This window comes from Penicillium alfredii (assembly GCF_028826965.1).
Source record: "Penicillium alfredii strain IBT 34128 chromosome Unknown utg000010l_segment0_segment0, whole genome shotgun sequence".
Taxonomy (NCBI): Eukaryota; Fungi; Ascomycota; class Eurotiomycetes; order Eurotiales; family Aspergillaceae; genus Penicillium; species Penicillium alfredii.
Genome location: NW_026622707.1, coordinates 228,058 through 252,379, shown reverse-complemented (window position 1 = coordinate 252,379; position 24,322 = coordinate 228,058). Strand labels below are relative to the sequence as shown.

Genomic DNA, 24,322 nt, shown 5'->3' with positions numbered 1-24,322 from the left:
CGGTATCATCCTGTTTTGAAGTCGCCTTCAAACCTCCAGGAATCGGACTGGAGTCGCGGTTAGCTCCGAGGCACGGGTAACTGGCGCATCGAGGTCGGTAGTATTCGGCTTACGCCTCCTTGCGATCCCCCTTTCTTTTCAGACTTTATAGACCCACGATTGCCCCGATGGACCATTTTATGTGGCTTTGACGATTTGCTCACGACTCTGTTCATCATTAGATACCTGCGCCGCCCCGTCTCCAGTGGGCCTCGTGGGAAGATGAACTCGCTGAACATTCTGTCCTCGCGAGTCATTGGCCAGTCTCCCGGTTCTACGCGTCCACGATCACAGTCGCAAGACGAAAACCGGCCTGCGACATCGCCGGGGGACCTGGGGAAGCTACGGTCATACAGCGAGGATAACTTCCGGTCAAGCGGCCCCCAAACGAGCTACGACGGTACGGTGTCGGTTGCAGATGAAGATCCAGAGGAGGATACATCACATGCGTTCAACGAAAAAACGCCGCTACTGCTGCATGAAGTCCAGAAAGATGGCGCACTTGCAACCAGAAGTACCTGGTGTCTGATTACCCGGCGAATCTTCGACGCGATTACGGAAACCGTCCAATTTATTTTGTCTACGCTCGCCGCCCCTGGAGTATACCTGGCCCGCTGCTTTCGAGAAGAAAGTGGACGGTACTCGCTTCTGGCTCCGATCAAAAAGTTGTGGCCATCTACAGACTCAACAGTCCGGTCGGATAAAGGGAACCCGCGGGTCGATGGCCGGCATCGCAGTGGCTCCACCCGCAAACTAAGACACCAAGCATCCCACGACTCGATTGTATCCACGTCAGAATCCGAAACAGATCGTCAGAGCATCAAGAGCTTTACGAGTGGGAAGAGCCGGCCAGCCAAAACAAAGAGCCATGATCCACATCCGATCCCAGACGAGCACACCCCGCGTCGGTCCATACGGATCAAGCTCCATAATGAAGAATCTCTCAAACGCCAACGGCAGCGACGCACTCAGAGTGCAGACCTCGGTCCCCCGATGCCCGAGGGGGTATCCCGAGTCCAAGGGGCCGTTAATTTGGATAGCCTGAAATCTCCCACTTCTCCTTCCGTCCACCGCATCACCAAATACCCGCACTCTCCAACTCCACCGCGCCCGCTCCTTCCGCCCCGAATTCCTTCGTACACCGCGGCTCCACGAAATGCCCAGCTCCCACAGAAGACCTTGGTGCTGGACCTGGACGAGACTCTGATCCACTCGCTCGCCAAGGGCGGCCGCATGTCCAGTGGTCATATGGTCGAGGTTAAATTGTCCATGCCCATGACCACGGCTTTGACACCTGGCGGGCCACAGACCACGCTGGGACCTCAGCATCCCATTCTGTATTATGTTCATAAGCGACCGCATTGTGACGACTTTCTGCGCAAGATCTGCAAATGGTACAAGCTCGTTGTTTTCACTGCGAGCGTCCAGGAGTACGCCGACCCCGTGATCGACTGGCTCGAGCAGGAGCGCAAGTACTTCCAGGCCCGTTATTATCGACAGCATTGCACGCTCCGCAACGGCGCGTACATTAAAGACCTGAGCGCCGTGGAGCCGGATCTGAGCAAGGTGATGATTTTGGATAATAGCCCGATGAGTTATATCTTTCACGAGGGTGTGTATCTCTCGTGCATGATTGATTGATATCATCGCTGATTCTCTGCCAGACAACGCTATCCCCATTGAAGGCTGGATCAATGACCCTACCGACAACGGTCTCCTCCACCTGGTCCCTATGCTCGAAGCTCTGCAATATGTGACCGATGTTCGAGCTCTGCTAGGGCTTCGCCGGGGTGAAATCGAGACGTAGCTGTTCTTTTTGCATCCGCAACTATGGTTGCGCCTTGTAGCTGTAAAGGAATTTGTGTTTTAGAAGCGAAATCCCATTTTTACCAAGGAACTCAGTCTGAAAAAAGTAGATGTGGACATGAAGTAATTATTATTCCCGATATCCTTATAAGAAGAGTCCCGCAATATGGTATATTGATTCGGCCACTATCAAGGCAAGGGGAATTCGAAGTGCAAGAGTGATTGTGAATGCTTACTTGTTGATGAACTCCCACTTACAAGGTTGAAGATTGGGGAATTCTGAACTGATTCTGTACTCCATGACTTGAACTTCGATTCCACTCTTACCAACCTCGCCGATCAACTTCTCAACTCTCTTGGCTTCCCAACTGATCTTGTATCCGCTCTGACTGGCGTAACAATGGATAATTGGGAGACGATCGTGATCCAGCAGACTCCCTTGCTCCAGTCGAAGTCCACCTCGTCGCATGGGACGTCGAGCAACGTAGAGTTGCCGAATATCAAATGCCTCTGTCCGTCTGGCGTCTGAATATTTTTGATTGATCATCTAAGGGCAGAGCGTCGAGACTCTCTGGGGCATTTGAGTGACTCATTTCCAACCCTGAGACCGGAAGACGATGAATGCATGTTGGATAACTCAAATTGAAAATATTCATGGATTTTATGAAAGGGCTCGTTGTCTTCGGTGATTTTGCAAGCTAGGGAAGAATTCCCCTGTGCCAAAAGATCTGTTTTGCTGGCGAAGCTCCAAGGTGATCCGCCCTCTTCCACGCCAATGCCGATATCATTCATCTGAATGGGGACGTTGCCTCCATCAAATGGCTGAGCGGATATATCTCCAATGATTCGATTTCGATCATAGCCTCCCAGATGTAAAGACCCGGGAATGCCCAACGAGGCGGATCCGATGTGCATGCCGTAGGAGTATGATGGTATACCCTTGGAACCTTGACGCTCGTAGAGATAGCTGGTGACAAAGGTCATGTTGATCTTAATCTGGGCACCAAAGGTCTGGTTGATATCAGGAGCCCCGAGCGAAAGCGTTCCAACCTCCAGAGGGTACGCTTGTCCACCCGGATAGGTCCGCCAGCCCGCGGAAATGGAGACCAAGTCAACATCAGGAATCGAAGTACCACCAATAGTAATCCAGTCTCTGGCTCGTTTGGCGTTGGCACGAACGGGAATGGCATCGGCAGCTCCCCATGAAAGGTCTCCACATGGACCGTTTCCAGGAAATGGAAGCATCGAAACGGTTTTGTTGTCAAAGGACACAGACGCGTCGCCATCAAAACGCCCAGCTTTGTCTGCGTAGCAAACAGAGGATAAGGTCTTGTTATCGCAGATCTGGGTCAACAGAATCTTACTATCCCAACTCCCACCGGGATATAGCGCGATTCGACTATTGTTCTCCGAAGGAATCACAAAATCCGAGCTGTTGCTTCCGATATCCACAATCACAGCCTGCCAAGGACCATCCGGCCCAAACTTCTTGTCGGACCAGGTCACCGCTTGAGGGCTGGAACAGAGACCATAGTTGAGGCCCAGGGTCCATAGAGCGAGAACACAATATCGAAGTGGTTTCATTCCTGAGAAAACCAAGAACCATTAGTTCTATGTTATGTTTACAATTAACTCGAACAGCATAAGAACAATTGAGCTGGTTCAAATACAAACGACGATAAGAGCGACCTACCGGCGCAGATGAGGGTCTGGATGATTAGGGCAAATCAAGGCTGCGCAGCCAGGCTTCAGGAAGACAAGAACAATATGGGTATTTGAGTGGCTTTTGGAAGAATGCCTGAATGAGAAAGATATCTTTATCAGGGAGGCTCCGAATATTTACAGGTCCAACCTCGATAGCCGCCGAGGACTCGGAAAATGGGGCCTATGGCTCCAAGGAGGGTCTCCACGTGGGCATCTAAGCGCAGCTCAGTGTATCAAATGCTGGAAATAGCCAGATGAAGTCTATCATGAGGATATGAGACTTTGTGGGAACTAAAGAACTAATTATGGACAAGACCTACAGTCACGTATTGCATGACTGTAGGTATTCCCTCAGGGGCTTAGAAGCAGAAATTAGACCTAAAAACATCTTTAAAATGAGAAATGCCACATAAAAAGTATTAAAGTTAGAAATACCAAAGGATTGGACAATTGGAAGGGCTAGAATGGAGGTCAAGATTGCGAGTGGTGTGGCGGTAAATATACGGGGGTATATTAGTATAGGGACAATCCCTGACAAGAAGAAGAAGAATAGAGGTATTTCACTAACCAGCGCTTAAGCTAATGAGGTGGATGTGATTCAAGAAACTCCACTATGCACTTGGTAGTCCAATCACCAAGTGCTAACGGGCGTTGATGCGATAGATCACACTTGGGCGCTTAACTGCTTATTTATAGCCATCCCCGCTGTGACTCTGCTTATAGCATTGATATTTCCCTATTCCCTCATCTTTCCTTCGATTTATCTCTGGAGACATGGGAGAAACTTGGAGACCATGTTGAGCATGCTCTCAATATCCCCAAAGATCTATCGCGCCACTGTCGTGGTTGCATCCATTCTTTTTGGCGTTGCGACTTTATTCCAACTTACAAGTTCATCAGCTCCTACTTCTCGCTTCACTTCTTATTTCACGCTATTTCCTGGGGAGCAAATCGACTGGTCTCGGTTTGCTTATACTCAATATGTCACCGATAGATCTTATCTGTGCAACTCCCTCATGCTTTTCGAGGCCTTGCACCGTCTTGGAAGCAAGCCCGATCGTTTAATGATGTATCCATCGGAGTTCCTTCGCTCTGAGAGTGATGATTCACCCGAGAGTCGTCTGCTTCGTTTTGCCCGGGACAGATATGGGGTCAAGCTCATGCCAGTCGAAGTGCAGATGAAGGGTGGCAGTGGTGCCCCGTGGTCTGAGAGCTATACAAAGCTCCTTGCATTTAACCAAACACAATATGATCGGGTTCTGAATTTGGATTCGGATGCGACTATTCTGCAGGTTTGTCTACGACTAATGCATTCTTTTGGCTATACACTAAAACACCCTTTTTTCTTTAGAGCATGGACGAGCTATTTCTACTCCCTCGCAGCACAGTCGCCATGCCCCGAGCCTACTGGATCAATCCTGGCCAGACCCTGAGCTCTCAGCTTCTTCTAATCGAGCCGTCTGATGTCGAGTTTATTCGCGTAATGGATGCATTCTCCACCGCTGGACCGGGCGAATACGACATGGACATTGTCAACCACCTGTACGGAGGCGATGCGCTGGTGATACCGCACCGTCCCTACAATCTTTTAACGGGGGAGTTTCGTTCCAAGAACCACGATGCATACCTTGGAAATTCGAAGGAAGACTGGGATTCGGAGAGGATGTTTAAAGAGGCCAAGTATCTGCATTTTTCGGACTGGCCTCTTCCCAAGGTATGTCCCAACATCGAGTTTGCACCTCCATCCCATTCATACTCACTGTGCTCGATAGCCATGGATTACCGCCCTCCCCCAGGTGGTTGAAGAGGCGAAGCCTAGTTGCGAATTTAATCCAAAAACACATCAGCAGGATGATTGCCGTACTAGGGATATCTGGCTGGGGATCTATAAGGACTTTTTGATAAGAAGAAAGGTGAGTTCTGTACCTCTTTCGTGCCTGCATCTATCAAATCTGGTGTTTTAATTATAAGTAGGGTATATGCCATACTGCGCAACAGATAGGATCTCTACAGAGCAAGATGGATCCTAGGTCAACACGACTTAACAATGACAACATCTATATTGGGTGATACCAATGTCTTGAAAATTCAATCTCCAGAAATCTGGTAGAATCCTGTAGAACACAATTAACTGACTCGGTGATGGATGCAGTCTCGGGAGACTTGCCGGGACTAGGAAATATACCAGTCAGTCAGAGCAAGAGATGGGGCTCAATAAGAAAAAAAAAAAAAAAAAAAAAAAAAAAAAAAAGGGTAGCTAAATCAATGAAAATGCGGAGATATTTAGATCTTCCTAGGGACAATTGTAAGTCTACATCCAACGATTTCGAGCAGCAATCAAGATAACCCATCCCTTTGCACCTCCCAGAACCCATCTTATTCTGGTGATATGTCCTGCGATTCTTCTTCAGTGTTGAGGTACCTCTCGATCAGTGGCAGTATAGCACGCAGCCACACCATCATCACAACAACGCAATACCAAATGCATACCCATGAGTTCTGTGAAAACGAGGTGCCTCCGAGGTAGGAAACATGAATTGCTGAGATACCGTCTCAACCGCACTGGCCAATCCTTTAGAACATGACCTGGATCATGGTGAAAGGAAGAGAACTTACTATCCAACCGAAATCATGAGAGACGTAGTAAGAGCACGCAATTGTTTGTCGCCGCCACAGCTCGAATTCAGCCAGATACTTATCAAAGGCCCGATTGCACCGTATGCGCCGCAAAGATAGTAGACGGCCATCATGAACCTGTCGTTGTTGGGCCAGACGAAAAACACGCTGTAGGCGAATAACTGGACCAGACCGAGACCGAGAAGCACGAGAGGAGCGAGCCATCAGTATCTAAATTGGTGACCGAAGTAGTCGCATTGCTCGTAGGCAAAGCCATGATTGATGTGTAAAAAGAGAAAGACTGCAAAACGTAGCGTTTTATCTCAACGAATCTCTAAGAGTCAGATTTATAGGGACCAAGCACCAGGGTTTCTGAGGACCTCAAGGGACATAAGCTGTAGGGATTGTCGCGGTATAGCTCCTAAGTAAAACATTCACCCACTTGCCAGGAAAGAACAACAGACGTAGTTCCAATTAGACCCAATAAAAAACTGATATACTTACATTAAAAGAAAGCGCTGGGCTGCAATTCGTTGAAGACTGTGCTCTCTTCGTGGGTAGATCATGGCGGCCGACAGGCTCCCAGGGTCCTCGCAGCCCTACCGCCGATCCCGTCATAAACCCAGCGCCTCAATCTTTCAACTCCCTTGGATCAGCACAGCGTCGGCCGCCAGTGCTAACCTCGTGGTTGTGGCCTTCATCAGAAACAATCACAACATGGAACGTGCCCCCAGGGTTTGTCTCGCCTGCAAATTTCGCAAAAAAGGCTGCGATAAAGCCCTACCTCGCTGTGGATCATGCGCCCGACGAGATCTACATTGTTCATATGACGCCCCTGGTTTCTCAATTGAGAATGAATATACCGGAGAGGCTATTGACACCTGTCACCAAAGCGGACTCTCAAGCTGGCTTTTTGACCCGCGACTGGTATTGCCTGTGACAAATCTCGACAGCATGCTGCATCTTTAACTATGCCGGGTGCTCAAACTTACTACTCTATCTCTGGAGGAGGTGGCAGAGCGATATTTCCGAGGCCCCCACCGGTGGCTGCCGGTGATGTGTCCGGTACTTTTTCGCAAGACCGTTACAAGATACAAGTGCAACCCCCCACCGGGAGACTTTTCGATGCTGTTACTCTCCTTATGCTTGATTGCATGGCATCCGTCAACTACCGAACCATCACAAGCGGCACCAGTATCTCGCTCAGCCCTATACGTCACTGTTCGAATGCTCTTTGCCCATGTGCAATCTGCTATCTGTGTCTCAACACGTCTGGTCCAGGCCAGTCTTCTTATTACCGCGTACGAGTACGCCTGTGCCCGGCCTCAAGCTGCAAACATTTCAATAGGGGTGTGTGCGAGAATGGCCTCGACGATTGGTCTCAGCGAGAACCAGAAACAGGCGCTAGAGGCACTTCCCAGTAGCCATGAAAAGAGACTCAGGGCCAGAGAGCATGTAAGCGTATGGTGGGGAATAGTAGTCTTGGAACGGTCAGTTTCATTGTTAAAATCCCAACTAGAAAGTCATGTGGCTAATATCGAGGAAAACAGGCTTATACTGTGTGAGATTCCACACTCCAAGCAGCAAGTTCTTCTTATGTATCCAAGTCAAGACACTCGGCACCCATCCAATCTCCAACCGGACCCTCACGAGGACTTCCATCTCTCCCAGGAGGGTCCCACACTAACAACAATCCAATCCCGGGGCGTGGGTGGATTTGGGCGTCAGGTCCAAGTGACTTATCTACTTAATGGCGTGCTTCATGCTATTCTGAATTTCCCCCAGGAGAAGTAGATCAACCCTCAAATTACCAGAACTTAGACCAAAAACTCCAACATTTATTAGCTATTCTCGTGCATGACTGTAGCCACGAGTGGGGATACTATTGCGGTGCAATTGGGACTGCTGTTAGGTGAGGAAATACCCAGCCCTAATCGAACCAAATAAGACATCCATAGATATGGTGTCAAAGCCAAGTCGCTCGACTTTAACTCAATACATAGATCACTTTTCCTGCTGCATCGACATATTCGGTCATTTCAAATACACACAGCCCATACACCATGGCTGCAGCAAAGCTCCCAGGCTGCGTTAGACTTCGTGACCAAAATCATCGGTTGACGTGGCCCAAGACCATTTGGAGCGTGTCACACTCCACAATGCTGATATGCTGCCTCTGTCATGTGCCTATAACCTCCAGGGTGCTGTAGAGCATATCCATCAGGTGCAATGCAATGAGGCTGTTGGCCATGGGAGAATTTCTACAGGGGATATTGAGTCACTAGAAGCATTAAATAGGATTTGCTGCGAGAGATGGAGAAGTACTGGCACAGGGGTAGGATCATTTCTAGGCCAGGTCTTAACTTGAAAGAAGCTCGTCTGTCACATACAGCATACAACGGATTCCAAGGCCATAGGCTCACCTGGACGAGTAAGTGACCATCGCTGAGAACGGTCACAGGCATATCGCCGAGGAATGTCACCAACGGAAGCAGCCAAGCCAGATAGTTCGGAACTGTTGGGTGGGAGTAGATTGGGTCTAGCACCCAAAGGTCGTAATAGATCGTGTCCACAGGCCCATAAGTATACATCAGCAGCTCTATCACATTTCCTATGTATGGAGCGCGCCAACGCTCTATACCAGTTCGCGCAAAACTGGCATATCTTGTATCTTTTTACTATCTTTTAATCATAATTTTCTCATGATGATTTTCATGATGTTTTTTTGTGACCTCAGGATATTATTCATCGGATCATCGACTTTAAGTCTCCTTGGAGGTCTTGTATGTGAGCGAAACGCTTCATGGTCTCGGCTTACTAAGCGCTGACGTCCTTCTGCTTGCGGCGATGTGATTCCATGGCGATTTTGTCATCCGCATGTCGCCATGCGGCTGCTTTCGATGTTGTTATATTCGGCCCATTCTCTTGTTATCCCAAAATCCACTAACTCCCCTTCGATCTTATTCTGAAACGAAGCACGGATCTCTTTGCAACCCCCCGGTTTGATGAGCATGTCCCTCCGTGTTCGATTCTACCTTCTTTCTCTTTACTCCTTTCTCTTTCTCTCAAGAAGCTCGAATCAACCTTCGGAAGGGAGTAGGCTCCTGTGACAAGCCTAGCTCGAAGCTCAACCCCCCCCCCTGAATACCTTCCAACACTCCCTTCGGCCTCTTATCAGTCGCTTTCTGCCCCGCCGGGTATCTCCCCCTGGAGTGTCGGCACAACACAAATTATTCCCACCCATATAACACCCAAACAATGATCCGTCGCAATTCCGACATCGAGATTTAACTGCCTGATACTGGGCCAAACCCTCTTTCTCCTGATGCCTTGAACGAGCCCGACGTTGAGATGTTATCTGAGGAGCCAGCACCGCCGTTGACTCTGCCACCACACATCGCCGCCCGGTTCTACCGCAAAAGTAGCAAAGCGCGACGCTCATCTGCCGCCTCATCACGAAGAAGCTCGATTTCGTCCCTAAACTCGCATCGTTCGAACGCCTCATCGAATGGCGCGCCCAGCGCGGATCATATTGCTCAACATCTTCGACGCACATCCATTCTCGAGAGCCGAAAGGCAAGACTAGCCGACCGCGCATTACATGCGGAGAGGGTAAGAGTTCGGGCTGCTCTGGCGAAAGCAGCCACTCGGAATCTGCAAATCGAGGAGAGAGCACTGGCTGCCCAGCAGGCTCGGGAGCGTCTGCTGGCCGAAATCACCGCCAAGTGCGAGGATCAGGTCAAGCGAGCTAAAAAAAAGGCCGAGGATCAACGAGAGAAACAGGCTGCAGAGCACGCTCGCTTGCGTTTGGAAATGGTGGAGAAATTCGCCGAGGCAGAGAAACGGCGAACGCTGTACCAACAAACTCATCGGCGCCAACGCACGAGCAGTTTGCCGGCTGCAGAGGAAAATAAGATGGCCCGAACGGTTACCAAATCGCTCACCCAGGATGCAGCCGCCCGAAAGATTCAAAGGGTGTGGAAAACCCACCATGCTAAGAGGGTCATGCAGCAGTTCCAAGGGCTAGGTCTCTCGGTTGACCGCATTCGAGAAATGGACTTTGAACAGGTGGGAGCTCTTCTCTCCAACCGGGGAGTACTCGATACCATGACCCAAGTCCTTCGGCTCTGCGGACTGCAGGATATGGAAGGCGGCGCGATGGGCGAGCGGGGCGCGGTGCGCACGTTCCTCAGCAGCTATCTCATCGTCACGCATCCGACCGAGGTCTTGAGTAGCAATGGTGAGCAGGAGCAAGATCTCATCGCCAAGGCACAAGAGTTGTTGGTGGCCTTTAACCAGGTCACTGCTCTGCTGTCGTCTGGTTGTTGCTCGCCAGTCGTAATCACTGCGGACCTCCAGGTGTTGTGTGAATCGCATAATGTCTTTTTCTCGGCTTTCCATGCGTGGAAGTCGCATGACTCTAGTGTTTTGATCGAAATTATGCTGGCGCAGTTTGTGGAACTAGAGATGATCTGGCAGACGGTCAAAGATGATCAAGCTGGCGGTGTTGCAGAGGACTACCGACAAGGTATCCGGCAAAACCAGATTCTCCTTTTGGCCCGCTTGAAACGACTTGCGGGCTCTGATCGGGCAATGCAGATGGTCAGGGATTCACTGAAGAAGGCCAAGCGAGAGAAAAAGCGCGCCGCCTCCAAACAGGCCATCCCACGGTCTGCCGAAGTTGCGCCGTCTTCTACAGATGTCCTGACAGAGGGTGTCACATCACCTATCAGTGAGACATTCAACAACGTTGATTCTGCAGTCCTGAAGGAACTGGACAAGCAGCGAGCGTCTCCGCATGAGCGGTTTACCAAAATCCTCACTGCTCTCCCCGAAAATCGAGTCTTGGTACACGAGCTTCTCATCAACAAAGAATTCAAGGTTGAGGAGGTGCCATATACCGAGCCACGAAGGCAGGTCATGAAGCACATGTGCGAAATGATGAGGAGAGATGTTGATGCTGGGTTCGGCACTGACTGGACCGTCGCCATGGCTACCGTCATCCAAGACCGTCTTTTGCGCTCTCTGCGGCCTGGAAATTCCCTTCATGTGTTGATCAGCGAGGTTTTGGATCCAAAACTGATCGAGGGCCAATGCAAAGCTGGCACGTTCTCCTACGAGAATTTCTTCGAATTTATGAACAACATTCTACCCCGTCTTTGTGCCCCAGTCCGCGATTCTGCGGCCAAGGCATTCGCCGAAGACACTTCAGGGGATGCCATCGATCGACTGGCACGGTTAATGGGTATTATTGATCTACTCTCGCTGGATCACACGAATTTCATGATTCAAGTTGCCGCACCCCAGCTAATTCAAGAAGCCCCGGGCTACGAGCAGCGTACGTTTGATCGGGAGGTTGTCGACGGGTCTATCAGCCTGGGCAAAACCCGGCGATTCTGGCGGACCAACCGAAAAGTCATCGTCGACGAAATGAAGAAACGGGATCCGGAGCGTATCCACGGAGAACCTCGCCCGCCGCCTGCTCGAGTCTATGCCCAAGGGCTCACGGATCTGGCATTGAGCAACGCCGCTGTCTCGGAGGAATTAACACCAGAAACTTTGGCTCTGGACCATCAGCGACTGGAGCGACTGCACGCAAAGGCGTTTCAAATTGTAGCGACGGCTTCTATTCTGCTGACTGCGAAGAACCTGCTCAAACGGGATGCGCGATCGCAATGGAAGCCTGATGCAGACAGAATCTTATCGCTGGACTTTAATGAGATCAGTGCGGAACGGGTGCAGTCGATCCTTGAATCGACCCATCCCATGCCAGCCGCTGCGAGTGCCCAGCTTGCCGCTACCATCCGGAGAGTTCTTGCGCCTGTTGCTACGGCATGTAGGGCAGCGGCACCGTCAATCGCAGTAGAGGTTACTCCAGATCACACTTCCTCGGAAAATCCCTCATCATCCCTTGATTCCCATGGGTTCTCTGCACCCAGCTTTTCCGATCCGGTTGCACGACTCATGCTTTCGCGTCTCCGGAGTCACATTCTCTCTCGTCTCAGCGCATCGAGCGCCTCGGAGCGGGTGCGGGCAACCACCACTGCCAGTCAGAGTCTGGCAGGGGCTGGAATGCCCGAGTTTGTCAGTGAGGTGGGACAGTTAGTCGATGAGCTAGAGAAAGTCCGGGAGGTGGACTGGCTCTGCCATAGTGCAGTATACGAACGCCTATATGAAGAAGGCGTTTCTACCCAATGAAGGCGTTCTTGAGATGGGCATAACATCATGTCATTGGTTTTGCATTTTCTTTTGGATTTGATTGAGCTTTTTGTTTATGGATGGTTTAGGCAGACTGGCAGGACAGGGCGAGGCGATGTATATTTATGTTATATACTCTGATTTCTGGCAAGGCGTCGAATGCAACCGCACAGGGATAATACTCGAACTGCCGTTCTTTCATGCCCTATATTGCGTCTGGTCTGATTGCACCGCCCATCCTCATTCCAGTCCCCACCCCCCATCGTTCACATAGGTGTTGTGTTCGTGAGGTTTCGATCTCGAAATGAGAGAGGATCGGCAGGAATGGGGACATGTCGCAGGCCCCATGCATTTGCAATCTCTAGGCCTGTCTCGCTAGTCTAATCGACATGGAGAAAGAATCGGTGTCCCTTGATTGAGCATGAATCATCGGAACCAACACAGTCTTGATGCAAGTGCAATGCGTGAGGCCATTCGGCCATGCACTTCACTATACCCTGTGTGGACGAACGCTGAGCCGTTGCGCCCCATTTGGGATTCATGCCCAAGAGAAGCGCTGACGCCTAACGGATGCAGGACTCGGTGCTGCGAATCGGATTGGTCTCGGAGGTCAAGATCGAGGTCGACGAGTCCCTATTCTGTTACCTTAGACAGATCCCTAGACTCTCATTCAACCGTGTGAGTGTCGAGTTAAAATGCTCGTAGGCGCCTTTCCGTAGCTGGTGCTCTTCCTTGCCAAGTCCCAGACTCCGTAAACTACGAACAAGTCAGACAGATCTCCTCCACCATCGTGTTTTCTTTCTGACGAAAGACATAACTCACATGCGGGATTCTTTCGCAATCTGTGGTCGTTCCCAGAACCGAGCTAGCATCAGATTCCGCACAATCTTGTGTTCCATGCCTGTCGTTTCGGCGGCTCGTTCGAGAAAGCGTAGAGTATTCGAAATTTTGGAGGGATTCAGCTCCTCTTGGGGAGAAGAGCGAAATGAGGCCCGTAAGGAATTCACCAGTACATGGCGGGCCGGGGTCGAATACCTGATCGCCTTCAATCCCTGTCGGTAGAGATGACGATATGCGTGGATCACCGCCAGCCGGTCCGCCTGCTGGATAGCCTGAGCTGAGGCACCCATGTTCGATGTGCTGGGCGATGCGGTGGATTTGATAGTTTGCCCGAACGACTGACTGGTTGAAGCATCCAAGACGCGGAGGCGGAGAATTTGAGGGCCTCAGGCAGAATTAGCCCCATCCAACTTTGGGCCGCAACGATCTTATCAACCGCTCCTCGCCCCTCCTCGTTCCTCCTCTCTTGCTCTCTCTTTCTCTCTCACTCGAACCCTGCCTCTTGAACTGGTTGTTCTGCCCAGGCCGACCACATCGGTCAGCTGGGACCTGTACAGGACATAAGGAAGGCGTGGCCTTGCTATTCCCAGATTCCATTTTGCGTCGATTTCTCCGCATTCCCACCGTGGTTTGATTGACTGACCATATTCTCGATGACTGGGGCTATTTAAGCAGATCTCATACATCTACCCGGCTCCATTTACGAAAACACCAGAAAATGCGTGCCAACTTCATTATCGGCGAGGTTCTGTGAGCCAATCTGAGAAACATGGCCCGAGTGGTGAGGAGAGCTGCGTCGGCTTCGGCCAGGCGCGCCCCCAGTCGGGCAGTTCACAGGAGAGCTCGAAGGCACAAAGTGATCATGGAGTCTGTCACTCAGGAAAAGAAGAAGCTTCGGAGTATTGTACGTGTCATTCAATCACGATGTGTCTCGATGATGCCTGACAGCCAGAGCAGATCTCTTTCGAGGCACAAGCACCAAGTGGTTATACATTCATTCCGGCCGGTAATCCACATATCACCACGGCTTGTAAAGAACGATGTCGAAAGGAAGGCCTCGATATTTTTGCCGTCTCGGTAAGATGATGTCCTTCCGGTCCTCTCTGCCTACCGGGCGCTGCTCATCTTTCTCCAGACCACCCCACATATGCATATACACAATCTTTCTCAGCATGTACACCGGATAGGTTACCATTTCCCCAGCACCGTGGTCGCTGTCGCCTGCTCGGAGTTGGGTCTGTATCTTACTAACACGGGGAAGGCGGTTCCCATTCATGGGATTGGGACGACGGAAAACCTCGCACGGGCTAACTCAGAGTCTCAAATCACAATCAACACCGAGGCGAGGGACGCTATTAGGGACCTCTTCCCTAACATTCCCGACAAGGATCTGAACCAAATCATCAAGACAGCGTTTCAAAAGGTGCGTCCATCAAACCCCTGTGCGGGAGATCTTTTGGGCCCAGGAATCCTGATCTCTGCGGTACTAGGGTCAACGGAAAGTTGGGACCGCTTCTGAGTTGCCTCTGGCTCGCAGAGCTCAGCTCGCTGTAGTGGCACACATCCGTCATCTCTATACCGACTACGATCGTCTTCTCAAGACGACGTCATTCCATGAGGCTAGGACCGCAGTCGAACAAACCACCCTAGCCAAGGTAATTGAATGGCGAGGAGACGATGAGAATGGCCAAACGGTTCTCGAGGACGTCTTCCGCGAGGTGATTGTCATATCCGATGATGAGGACAGTGAAACAGAAGAAGACATGGCCCCGGCAATATGTAATCGGGAACTCAGCGTGGAGGTCCTTTCAAGAAATGCCCGCGGAGATGAGATACAGACTCAGCCGGTGACCAACCTGAAATCCTTCATCCAGGATCCTTCACGAGAATTATCCGAGGAGGCACCGCCTGGGTTTCGGTTCGTGCCAAGGATGCCAGCCAAAAACACCATCGATCGCCGAGGATTTAGCAGATACCAAGCGTGGAACCGCGCTCTCCATCGGTATAGAGCTGGAGCACACGGCGCAGAGCAGTCCAGGTTTGGTAGTACCCTGGCGGAAGACTGCAGTCCGCGGCACGCCACACGACATGTCGCTGTTCCCAAATCAACGGATTCTACTAGGCGTCCACATGCCGAGGTTTCTCCACGAGTCATTCCGGGCCCAGCCAATATTGACAACCAGGTACATCGAGTGCTCCCAGTTCCAGTCATGGATCGACGGCCCAGCGAGAGGCCTGTAGGTGTCCCGGAGATCCATATTGCTTCGACCGGGCAGCGGAAACTTCCAAATCATGGGTTCAATGCAAGGCCCGGACTAACCACTATGGATCCACGTGAGGTACATTCCGCAGAGGGGGGTCGTACGAAGAACGGAAATGTCGTTTACTCGCAGGGTCTTCCTTCCACAGAAAAAGGCTTCGATCCTCGGACTGAAAGACCCCCAGTTTCATCAGATGTCATTGCGAACGCACCTGTGTTCGTGAGCGGACCCAAGGAGCAGTACCGCAGTAATGAAGGCTCATGTGGGCACCGACCAGAACCTGTCATTCCCCATGCCTCCAGATCAGGACTGAACCCCCAGGAATATGTGTTACCATCAATTGAAAATCCCTGGCCCTCAGATAACCGGCACGTGGATGGCCGCTTGGAACATTTGACCAAGAGAATGACACTCCGTTCGGTCACTCCAGGCTGTTCCCAAAGAAATGCCATCGAGCTAGACAGCCCCAGCGACCAGACTTCCAAAAGAAGACGCTTGGCATATCATGGCGTAGCTCGTCGCGATACTGGTCCAGATCCCCGGAGTGCGAGGCCTATTGGGCTTTCTGTTTCCGAAGGATTGGAACCACGAGGGCAATATCGCCGTGTCCAGTTCGTGCCAGAGCATCGCCCGCAGGATGAGGTTGCTTTCCATCAAGACTATCCCCCGCCAGGGGAACAGCCTCCTCTCGTAGGATACCGAGAGAGGAACCCTGAGTTTTGTGCCCTTCCTCCCCTCATCAATCTAGATACCAGGCCAACACTGGAGCGGAAGCGCACCTGCGATATACTTGAACATGTTCCTCATCCTCACCCCGGGCTTCCTGGAGCCAGCTTCATGGGCTTGGAAGGTGACCGCGCCTTCAGGGCTGCACCGGATGTCTCCAATCCAGGAGGCCGACATGTTTATCATGGTAATCGTAGTCCCCGTTTGAACGGTGCCTGGCTCGGGAGAGAAGAACCACGAGCCTCTACGTGGCGCAACCACATTGATGGTGGCCGCCTGGCAGATGACCTTCCTCCAAGCAGAAAACTCTATGCCGATGGCTTCGTTCGTGCTGTTGGCGCCCGCGAGTCCCGTCCAATCGAGTACGCTCGACCTTCAAGGCCCGAAGGCCTCCGTGCTGGGGAAAGTCGCGGTCAACCCCGGACTAGGGCCCCTGATGAACTTCCTTTGGTCCAGCCTTTGTCGGCCCAGCAGGGCCTACTTCCTTTGGGTATGCGAGGCACTCGCGCCCCTCTGGATCATATCCCCAGTCACCTCGAGGCAGTTCCCGGGAATCCCCAGCCTGTATCCACGGCCCCAGTCCATCGTGATAGACGTATGGGCGGGCTCGAACCTCCGTGGTAAGCCCTCGACATGAGATCAATGAATCCACCAGCTCATTGCATTTGTGCACTCGAGAGATTCAACTGACATGACCACAGGCACTTTCACGATCCTCACCCCCGGCCCGTGGAGCCAAACCGTCCAGTCTACGTGAAACGAGTTGAGCCCCATCCGCCCTACTCTGTTGCCGACGGAAGGCCTGTCATTGTTGTCGATTGAAGCGATTCTTTCTTCTTTCCTTTTCTTTTCATTTGATTCCAAGGCGTTCGGATAGTTATTTTAGGGCTTTCATTTGTACCTGCCCTCATGGACCATGATACCCAGCTGCATATTCTTAGAACGTCTGCATTTATGGGGTTTTCGATCTCAAATTCAATCCAAGCCATGGTGGAACTCGGAAAATCTCTTGCAATGTGATTTAGAAAAAGTTCAGTGGTATATTTCAGCCTATCGTGTGCTCCAAGTGTTCATTTCAAATCAACGCGGATCTGCCCGTAAGGTCCCTCTCAGACGCCCATCGCTTGCCCATTCGCCTCTCCAGTGTTGACCGTTTTCCCGGTCTTCTTGATTGTCGTGAGGACAGTATCGTAGGATACACTGGGCTCGGTCGTGACAGTCGCGGTCTGGGATTCCAGGTTGACATCGAACGACTTGACACCTACGGAAGCCATCATTAGTAACCCGCTGCCATCGCGGGAGGGATGGATCACATACCTTCCAGGCGTTTCAGGACGCGCTCCACGGCACCGGAGCAACCGCCACAGCTCATAGACACGTTGAACTTGTACTGGTGGTCGGACATGGCGGGATATGAGGGGGGAAATCGCGGGGCAGAGAGGCGGAGAGGGAAAACACCGAGACACCAGCCGGGAAAAACGTGATTGACGGGGGACCTTAAATACATGCGGATTTTTCGTGCGCTTTTGAGCCATTTATGCTATTGATTGCCTTAGCTATGAATTCTGGAATTCGGGGTATCTTCTATGGTATCTTTATCTTCTAGTGCTAGAAACCCGCCGCTCGTTTCTTCTTCTTGGCCTTGGTCTTCTTCGCAGCTTCGCGCCCCCCAAATAGCCCTCGCTCTGTCTGGGTCATCGGGACATCCAGAGTGGGCTGACTACTGGGAAGCTGTAATGCACTATCTGGCTGGCTGCCCCAAGCCCGGACCGTTGGCACCGAGATGGTCGGAACCGACGGGGTATCTGGCACAACGGTTTGCGACCGCTTCTTGTGCAGTCGGCGTTTGGGCGTGGCCCTTGACGTCCGCTGCGCCTCCTCATCCAACATCTGTGTGGTGCGCTGCCATTGGTAAGCGGCAGGGTCGGCACCCAGTTGCCAGTGCGAGAGCAAGTTCGTCACATTCCGTGGAGTCGACCGTGGAGCCTTGAAGCTGGCAAATGAGGCGAGGCTGCTATACAGGGGAGTTGAGCCATCTGTCGCTCGGTCATCGGACGTCTCGGGTCGATGTTCTGCTAAAAAGGTTGCCTGGCTTGCGGAAATTTGCGATGACGGCTGGTCAGCCGTTGTTTTCTGGCCCACAACCGGCTCTTCGAGGGGCCGGTCCTCGTTCGCCTGCACAACGGCACGAGGTGATTCGTCCCCAGATATGGTGGAAATTCGTATGAGACGCGATAAAATGAGATCCGTAGCAATCCCCCGGACAGCCTTGGCTTTCATAGTCCGCGAGCGCGCGGGCATATCGTGTGAGAGACTTGCTACCCATTCGTTGACCAGTCTGTCGTAGACTTCTAGAAGATCCAGCTCCGAGTCTTTTTCTGGCGAGATAGCCGGCATGCCATGGAACAGACTAGAAAATTGGAATGGCAGAATCGTGACTCGGTATTGGGCCTGCGCATCTGAGCGTCGAGACAAGACGGCCGAGGCAAGACTCTTGAGATCGTGCGCATCTTGATCAATATCATCCAGCAAAGGACGACCACCGCTCAGCTCAAACCTAGGGCTACTTAGCATCATGAGCCAATGGGATTGTTACGGGAAACTTACACTGTTTGACTTGTGTGTCGATCATCCCATGGCTGAGCTAGATGAGTCTCCAAATGTTCGAGTAACTGGCCGACAGGTCTGCCGAGGGTTTCCAGATTACCATCGGCGTTCGCTGTCGGATTCCCCACTGCCATATCATAGACCGACATGAAATTCAAGGTCCACTGAAGATCTGTAAGGGGCGCATCAGGGGCAGTCCGGCGAGACACAACACTAGTTGAGGGAGCTGCAGATTCATCCCAGTCATCAACGATGAAATCATCCTCATCAAGCTCCTCATTTTTTCTGGCACCAGGATGGCGCTTTTTTAGCCGCAGGACGTTGCGCTCGATATGTATATCATTCTCATCATCATCACGACTTCCCTGGGGACCCGTGAAAACCGATTCGTGAATGGCGCGACGCGAATCGGCCCAGAAAAGCTTGATGAGGGTCAGATCAGGATTATAATTCAACCTGCCCACCGGCGCAGAAGAATGGGCAACTTCTCGAAACACAAATGTTGAGAAGTGCACCGGGAAGTCTGTCTGGCTCGAGGCATCTGCTGCTGGTACATCGAGCAGAAATGGGTCGGGGACGGGTGCAGACTCCGTCGGTTCATCGGTCTGGAAAGGGCAGAGAAAGGCTTGAACGAGTTCAGTGAGCCGGGAGTATACAATGAGATACAAATCTAGGGAAACAGGGGTTAGCACTCGGCTCCACCAGTCTGACTGCGGAAGCACATACTGTCCTTCAACAGTAAATCCCCGAGGAATAGTGTTGTATCCTCTGGGTCGCGGAAATGACGCCAGGCGAGACGAGGACGGAGAGGTGGCTTGGGATCCTCCTCTAGTGACGCCGCTGCGACATCGAACCAAAGTAACCGAGACGTTGTCAAGACAAAGAAGTGTGACGCATGGTGGGAGCTTCTGCGTACGTCCAAAACCCACTCAGATGGCCTAGCCATCCGCAGCTCAACCGTGTTTGATCGAACTGGGTCGTCTGCCATTTGGAAAAGCATCACAGATCGACGGTCAGAGACAATCAACGTCCAGACATCGCCGATCCACTCAATGGACCCCCAACCATCATGCCGAGGATGTCTGGAACTCGGCTTGTATTCAGCTTCTGGCAGCGAACCATTTTTAACACACGCAGCAGCCCAATTAGCCCCTTTTCGCCGTTGTCGGCCAGAGATTTCCCAGACACTCCAGTTACCGTTGGTATCCACGATGGCGAATTGTCTCTGATACCAGGGATTGAAGGTCACGTCGGCGTGCGGAAAACCGCCTGTGTGCGAAGCAGAAATCTCCACCACGGGATTTGAATCCAGTCGAGAGTTTCGCAAGTGTATTGAAGAGGCCACTGCATCATCGCCTTGGATATGCAGCGGCACAGGCTCCCGCTGGTATAGAGGTCGGAAAACAGTAGTTGACTCAGCAAGCCGCGCAGCCATCCAGGTTGCTTTTTCCTCGACCGGCCGCGCAAAGCAAACTTGACGAACAGGAGCACCGCGCTTTGACCACTCCGTTGTTTCCGAGTCACCGATCGATGCAATCCGCACCGCGGACCCCTCGCGCGGCAATTCGGTGATATCATCCACTAGCATGCGAAACGAAACCGCATTGCCACACTCTCCAGTCACGGCAACTGCAATTGGGATGGACCGGGAGCTCGATTCATCATTTCCATAGTCCACCGCATGACCGAGATCAAGGAGCGACGAAACTTGAGGGTCGTAGTATTCGGTTGTTGTCGCAACAACTTTGGAAAAGGTCTCGTCGCGAATGGAAGACCAGCACACGGCAAGATCAGGGTGCGCATTCAGGATCAATCTCTGGTGAGGCGCCCGAGCTGCATTGGAAGCTGAGGGGGGTTGATTCACTGGAAGCGGTACCGTTGTCTTCGTAACTCCAGTGTATGCGATCGCAGCAGCTTGAAACGTCCGAGTCAGTTTATGTACCTGAAGATATAAGATAAGAGCACCTACATCGGGCCAGAGTACGAGCAAAAGTCCAAGACTTGGCTTCAGGGAGATAGACAGCTCTTCCCACGTGCCCATAGTGTAGAGCACCATCCGGGTGTTCATCCATTAGATCTCTCTTTGCGCTTCGCGATATGCGTCGGCCACACCATGTCGAGAGCTGGCGACTCTGATATTGATAAAGAGAAGACCAGAGAAGTCAGTAGATCAGGCGTGAAGAGAGGCCGCAAAAATCTTTTTTTTTTCTGGACGTTATCGATAAGCCAAGCTTTCGGTTGCGCCGCAACCCAAACAACGCCGGTTTCCCCCCGCGTGCATCTTTCCAACCCGCAATTTCCTTCTTGAACCTCCCAAACTCGAAAAAGAAAAGGAAAAGAAAAGAAATCCACGTCTCTGTCATGGCGTCCTTTGACCCGTCACTCTCAACGAGTGGCATGCGCCCTCCTCTCGCCTCGGCGGATGCTCCGTCCATGGCAGACTCGCTGCCCAGCATCAACTTTGGATTCGAGGACTTACGCAACCGTATGGCTCAATTCACTGCCAAGTTCGACGCGTTTATCGAGCGAGGCCGAAAACAGGTTTTGGAGGAAAGGAATCAATTTCATATCAATCTCGCCGAACATCAAGGTAATCGCGACGGACCCCCATGGGCGACCCCCTTCTTCTTACTCACGTCTGGCCTAAACAGAGGATGAACGGATGCGACAACGAGATATTGAAATCATCGCGCTGAAATCTCAAACCCATGAACAAATGCTGCAAAAAGAGGCGGCCGAGGCAGCCGAAATGCATGCCGCCATTTCTTCCATCACCATGGAACGCGACACCCGTCTTTCCAAGCGTGATCGCCTCAAGCAGCAGATCGCGGAGACGCAGAAAGCCATCAATCAGAAACGCGAGGCGCAAAAGACCCACGCGCAGCATCTAGATGCCCAGTCTCGTCTCAACTGGCCCGAACTTGAGTTCTGGCAGGACTATCTTTGTTTACGCATTGAAGGAGCCGGCCGGGAAGACCGCTTGAAGTTTGTGTACAGCCATCTCTTGGAGAAGGATTGGGAGGCGGAAGCTTGGTTTGAATTAGGCACCGCTAGCCGCGATTACGAGGTTTTTCACACGCGGCCCAAGGTCGACCGCGAGGCGTTGGAGCGCGAAGTGGATCTCGTCAACGACGACCGAGACTTTGGTGCATTCCTCAAGCGCATGCGCAAATTGTTCCTAGAGGCAATGAGTTGAAGGTCAGAGATGGGGGAGTCGATTCGAGTGTTTTGATATGAATTTCATGAGTTCAATGCACGAGGATTCTTAGGTCATGTCCAGTGGCGTCGTAAACAGCATGTAGGCATTTACTCAGCACCATTTGCCAGGCTCTCTCTGTCTCTCTTCTTCAGCCCCCAGTGGCTTCTCGATAAAATGCAACGCTGCGATTTGCGCCTGCAGTCGCGAATCCTTCAGTCCGGCCGATCTTTGGGAGCCATTTTACGCTCCATACTGCCTTCTCCGTCTCGGAGTGTGTAGCGACGCAGGTCTTGGTATCGATCGACCACACCTTGACTTTGCCATCAAACGAACTGTGTACGGTGTTAGTCCCACGGGCCCAACTAGCCACGCTGGTAACGATTATGGACTCACCCGCTGAGAAGGTATTCACCCGTGTGGCTCCAGGAAAGAGACAGGATCCATGCCGAGTGCCCCGAGAGGTTGGCGATCTGTTCCCCGGACGCGGTGTCATACAGCACAATTACCTTCGAGTCACCAGCTGCAGCCAGAATCCTGCCACCCGGCGAGAAGGCCAGGGTTCGAACCGGCTTCACCAATCCTGTAACTAGTGAGACCTTGTGATTCCTCCAACGAAGACACCCCACGCACCTGATAGAGAGAATGGCATACGGCCCGTTTCGGCACTAAAGATGTAGACAGCACCATTTTCGTGCCCACTGGCGATAAAGCGACCATCGGCAGACTACATGGCAAGTCAGTAAATCCATTTGCGGACCTCAAGGGGTCTAGCGTACCAAGTCGATGCAAGTGCCAAAGCTGCCCTTAGTCTCGTGATCCCGTATGAGAGCGCCATTTGCACCTAAGTCCCACACCTTGATATGCCCATTTTGAGTGACCCCAGCAAGATATCGTCCATCGAGAGACAAGGACACAGCCCAGGCGTCCGCACCCGCGAGATTGGCTGTAGCATCGGTTAGCAGGCGTGTGGATAGACAACCAGAGGACAGGACTCACCCGAAGTCGCATTGTCTGCGAACCAGTATCCGTCCTCGCAAGACCAGGCCTTTAAATCCCCTGCAAAGCCGGCGCTCACCGCGCGTGAGCCGTTGGCTCCTGTGACGAGGTGGTGGCAGCCGACTTTGTGGGCATTGTCGATGGACTGCACCAGGCGAAAGTCCGTGTCCGTAGTCGAATGAACTTTGATTGATGAGGCGCCCGATGCAGACAAGATCTGAGTGTCTGTCACGGCCAGCGAGAAGATATCGACCGGGTGCGCTGGGAGTCAACCGTTAGCTCATGTCCGTATCCAAGAGCATCGTTTCCCCCCACCATTGTCCGCCGAGCCCCACGAGAGATATTGTTTCGACTGGAATGGTTAGCTGCGAGAGTTGCTTGAGCTCACGAGAATCTCACCATCTTCCGTCGCCCCTAATTCCGATCTGGACGCGTTTCCAATGGGTTGGCAAAGAACAATGACGTTGGGGCGACGAAAAGCTTCCGTTCCGCCTTCACATCCGCCAATACTCCCAATGCCTCGCTTGGTATACGGTGATTTTCGTGGACTCAAACTACAGAATTCAAAAATCAAGATTCAAGAGAAACCTTGAAGAAAATAATAAACTTGGATTTGAGTCCATTGGACTTGAAACATAGACAATCGTCAAACCGGGATTCTTTGTCCCACAGAACCAGACGCCAGGTGCCATGCAGCAAACTTGTATACACATCCCATTCTCCCTTCTCTAGAAGTACACGGTGATCCCAGCTATTGAGGAAGACTTCGCGGCCGCGGTTATTCGACCCGGTTCATGCCGTTTGTGCCGATTTCCACGATTCCTTGATTTCTGTCAAACCGTCAGCTTCTGTCCCACCAGGATCCGATATACATCTCTTTCTATTTGATCCATATGCCCAAATATATGTATGCACGGTACATCCGTGGATAGGGAGAGACGTATAGCTGTTTACATATACCCAGGTATGTAGTCGAATCCACGTACCTTTCACACAGTGGGGGCACAACACATGGGAGCGTTTAATCTGCCCGCATGCGGGGCACTTGCTAAGACCGTGCACGTCCTTCAATGCCTTGCCAGCGAGTTGCCGATGACGCCTTTTCATGTGGGAGGTTTTTTTCTTAGGAGCTGCGCGGAGAACCGAGTCCCAAAGATCGGAGAGGAGGGACGGGACGGGGAGGGAGATGGCCCAAAGAGAGGACCCGATAGATCGCGGAATGGAATCGAGGAAGACCCCGGAAACCGACAGTCGCAAAGCCATGGTGTGGAAGAACAAGAGAGAGGTGGATATGTCGAGGAAAGAACAGCCGCAACTGCCCAACTTTTCC

At 51.9% G+C, this 24,322-nt stretch overlaps 10 protein-coding genes across 10 annotated transcripts; 5 read left to right on the top strand and 5 right to left on the bottom strand.

Annotated features, from left to right (window-relative positions):
- Positions 1–261: 261 nt before the first annotated feature.
- nemA (Nem1-Spo7 phosphatase catalytic subunit NEM1) lies at positions 262–1,846 on the top strand (the record flags this gene model as incomplete). The annotated part of the gene is made up of 2 exons (XM_056658149.1): positions 262–1,651; positions 1,704–1,846. The coding sequence occupies 2 exons, from the start codon at positions 262–264 to the stop codon at positions 1,844–1,846; spliced, it is 1,533 nt and encodes a 510-aa protein (XP_056508442.1).
- A 542-nt stretch (positions 1,847–2,388) lies between these two features.
- On the bottom strand, positions 2,389–3,429 carry NUU61_007623 (uncharacterized protein; the record flags this gene model as incomplete). The annotated part of the gene is made up of 1 exon (XM_056658148.1): positions 2,389–3,429. The coding sequence occupies one exon, from the start codon at positions 3,427–3,429 to the stop codon at positions 2,389–2,391; it is 1,041 nt and encodes a 346-aa protein (XP_056508441.1).
- Positions 3,430–4,565: 1,136 nt separating this feature from the next.
- NUU61_007622 (CAZyme family GT8) lies at positions 4,566–5,353 on the top strand (the record flags this gene model as incomplete). The annotated part of the gene is made up of 2 exons (XM_056658147.1): positions 4,566–4,841; positions 4,901–5,353. 2 exons carry the CDS (start codon positions 4,566–4,568, stop codon positions 5,351–5,353), a joined length of 729 nt encoding a protein of 242 aa, XP_056508440.1.
- A 4,163-nt stretch (positions 5,354–9,516) lies between these two features.
- Positions 9,517–12,363, top strand: NUU61_007621 (IQ calmodulin-binding motif domain protein; the record flags this gene model as incomplete). The annotated part of the gene is made up of 1 exon (XM_056658146.1): positions 9,517–12,363. The coding sequence occupies one exon, from the start codon at positions 9,517–9,519 to the stop codon at positions 12,361–12,363; it is 2,847 nt and encodes a 948-aa protein (XP_056508439.1).
- A 563-nt stretch (positions 12,364–12,926) lies between these two features.
- NUU61_007620 (uncharacterized protein) lies at positions 12,927–13,493 on the bottom strand (the record flags this gene model as incomplete). Its single annotated transcript, XM_056658145.1, has 3 exons — positions 12,927–12,996; positions 13,039–13,119; positions 13,186–13,493. The coding sequence occupies 3 exons, from the start codon at positions 13,491–13,493 to the stop codon at positions 12,927–12,929; spliced, it is 459 nt and encodes a 152-aa protein (XP_056508438.1).
- Positions 13,494–13,972: 479 nt separating this feature from the next.
- Positions 13,973–17,012, top strand: NUU61_007619 (DUF2293 domain-containing protein; the record flags this gene model as incomplete). The annotated part of the gene is made up of 5 exons (XM_056658144.1): positions 13,973–14,107; positions 14,161–14,280; positions 14,339–14,626; positions 14,694–16,810; positions 16,892–17,012. The coding sequence occupies 5 exons, from the start codon at positions 13,973–13,975 to the stop codon at positions 17,010–17,012; spliced, it is 2,781 nt and encodes a 926-aa protein (XP_056508437.1).
- A 287-nt stretch (positions 17,013–17,299) lies between these two features.
- On the bottom strand, positions 17,300–17,595 carry NUU61_007618 (copper metallochaperone ATX1; the record flags this gene model as incomplete). Its single annotated transcript, XM_056658143.1, has 2 exons — positions 17,300–17,451; positions 17,508–17,595. 2 exons carry the CDS (start codon positions 17,593–17,595, stop codon positions 17,300–17,302), a joined length of 240 nt encoding a protein of 79 aa, XP_056508436.1.
- Positions 17,596–17,798: 203 nt separating this feature from the next.
- On the bottom strand, positions 17,799–20,869 carry NUU61_007617 (uncharacterized protein; the record flags this gene model as incomplete). Its single annotated transcript, XM_056658142.1, has 4 exons — positions 17,799–18,747; positions 18,798–19,467; positions 19,524–20,711; positions 20,767–20,869. 4 exons carry the CDS (start codon positions 20,867–20,869, stop codon positions 17,799–17,801), a joined length of 2,910 nt encoding a protein of 969 aa, XP_056508435.1.
- Positions 20,870–21,158: 289 nt separating this feature from the next.
- On the top strand, positions 21,159–21,993 carry NUU61_007616 (kinetochore Spc25 family protein; the record flags this gene model as incomplete). Its single annotated transcript, XM_056658141.1, has 2 exons — positions 21,159–21,387; positions 21,449–21,993. The coding sequence occupies 2 exons, from the start codon at positions 21,159–21,161 to the stop codon at positions 21,991–21,993; spliced, it is 774 nt and encodes a 257-aa protein (XP_056508434.1).
- A 151-nt stretch (positions 21,994–22,144) lies between these two features.
- Positions 22,145–24,255, bottom strand: NUU61_007615 (SKI complex subunit WD repeat protein SKI8; the record flags this gene model as incomplete). The annotated part of the gene is made up of 6 exons (XM_056658140.1): positions 22,145–22,328; positions 22,390–22,576; positions 22,627–22,720; positions 22,773–22,939; positions 22,993–23,253; positions 23,979–24,255. The coding sequence occupies 6 exons, from the start codon at positions 24,253–24,255 to the stop codon at positions 22,145–22,147; spliced, it is 1,170 nt and encodes a 389-aa protein (XP_056508433.1).
- Between the last annotated feature and the right edge of the window lie 67 nt (positions 24,256–24,322).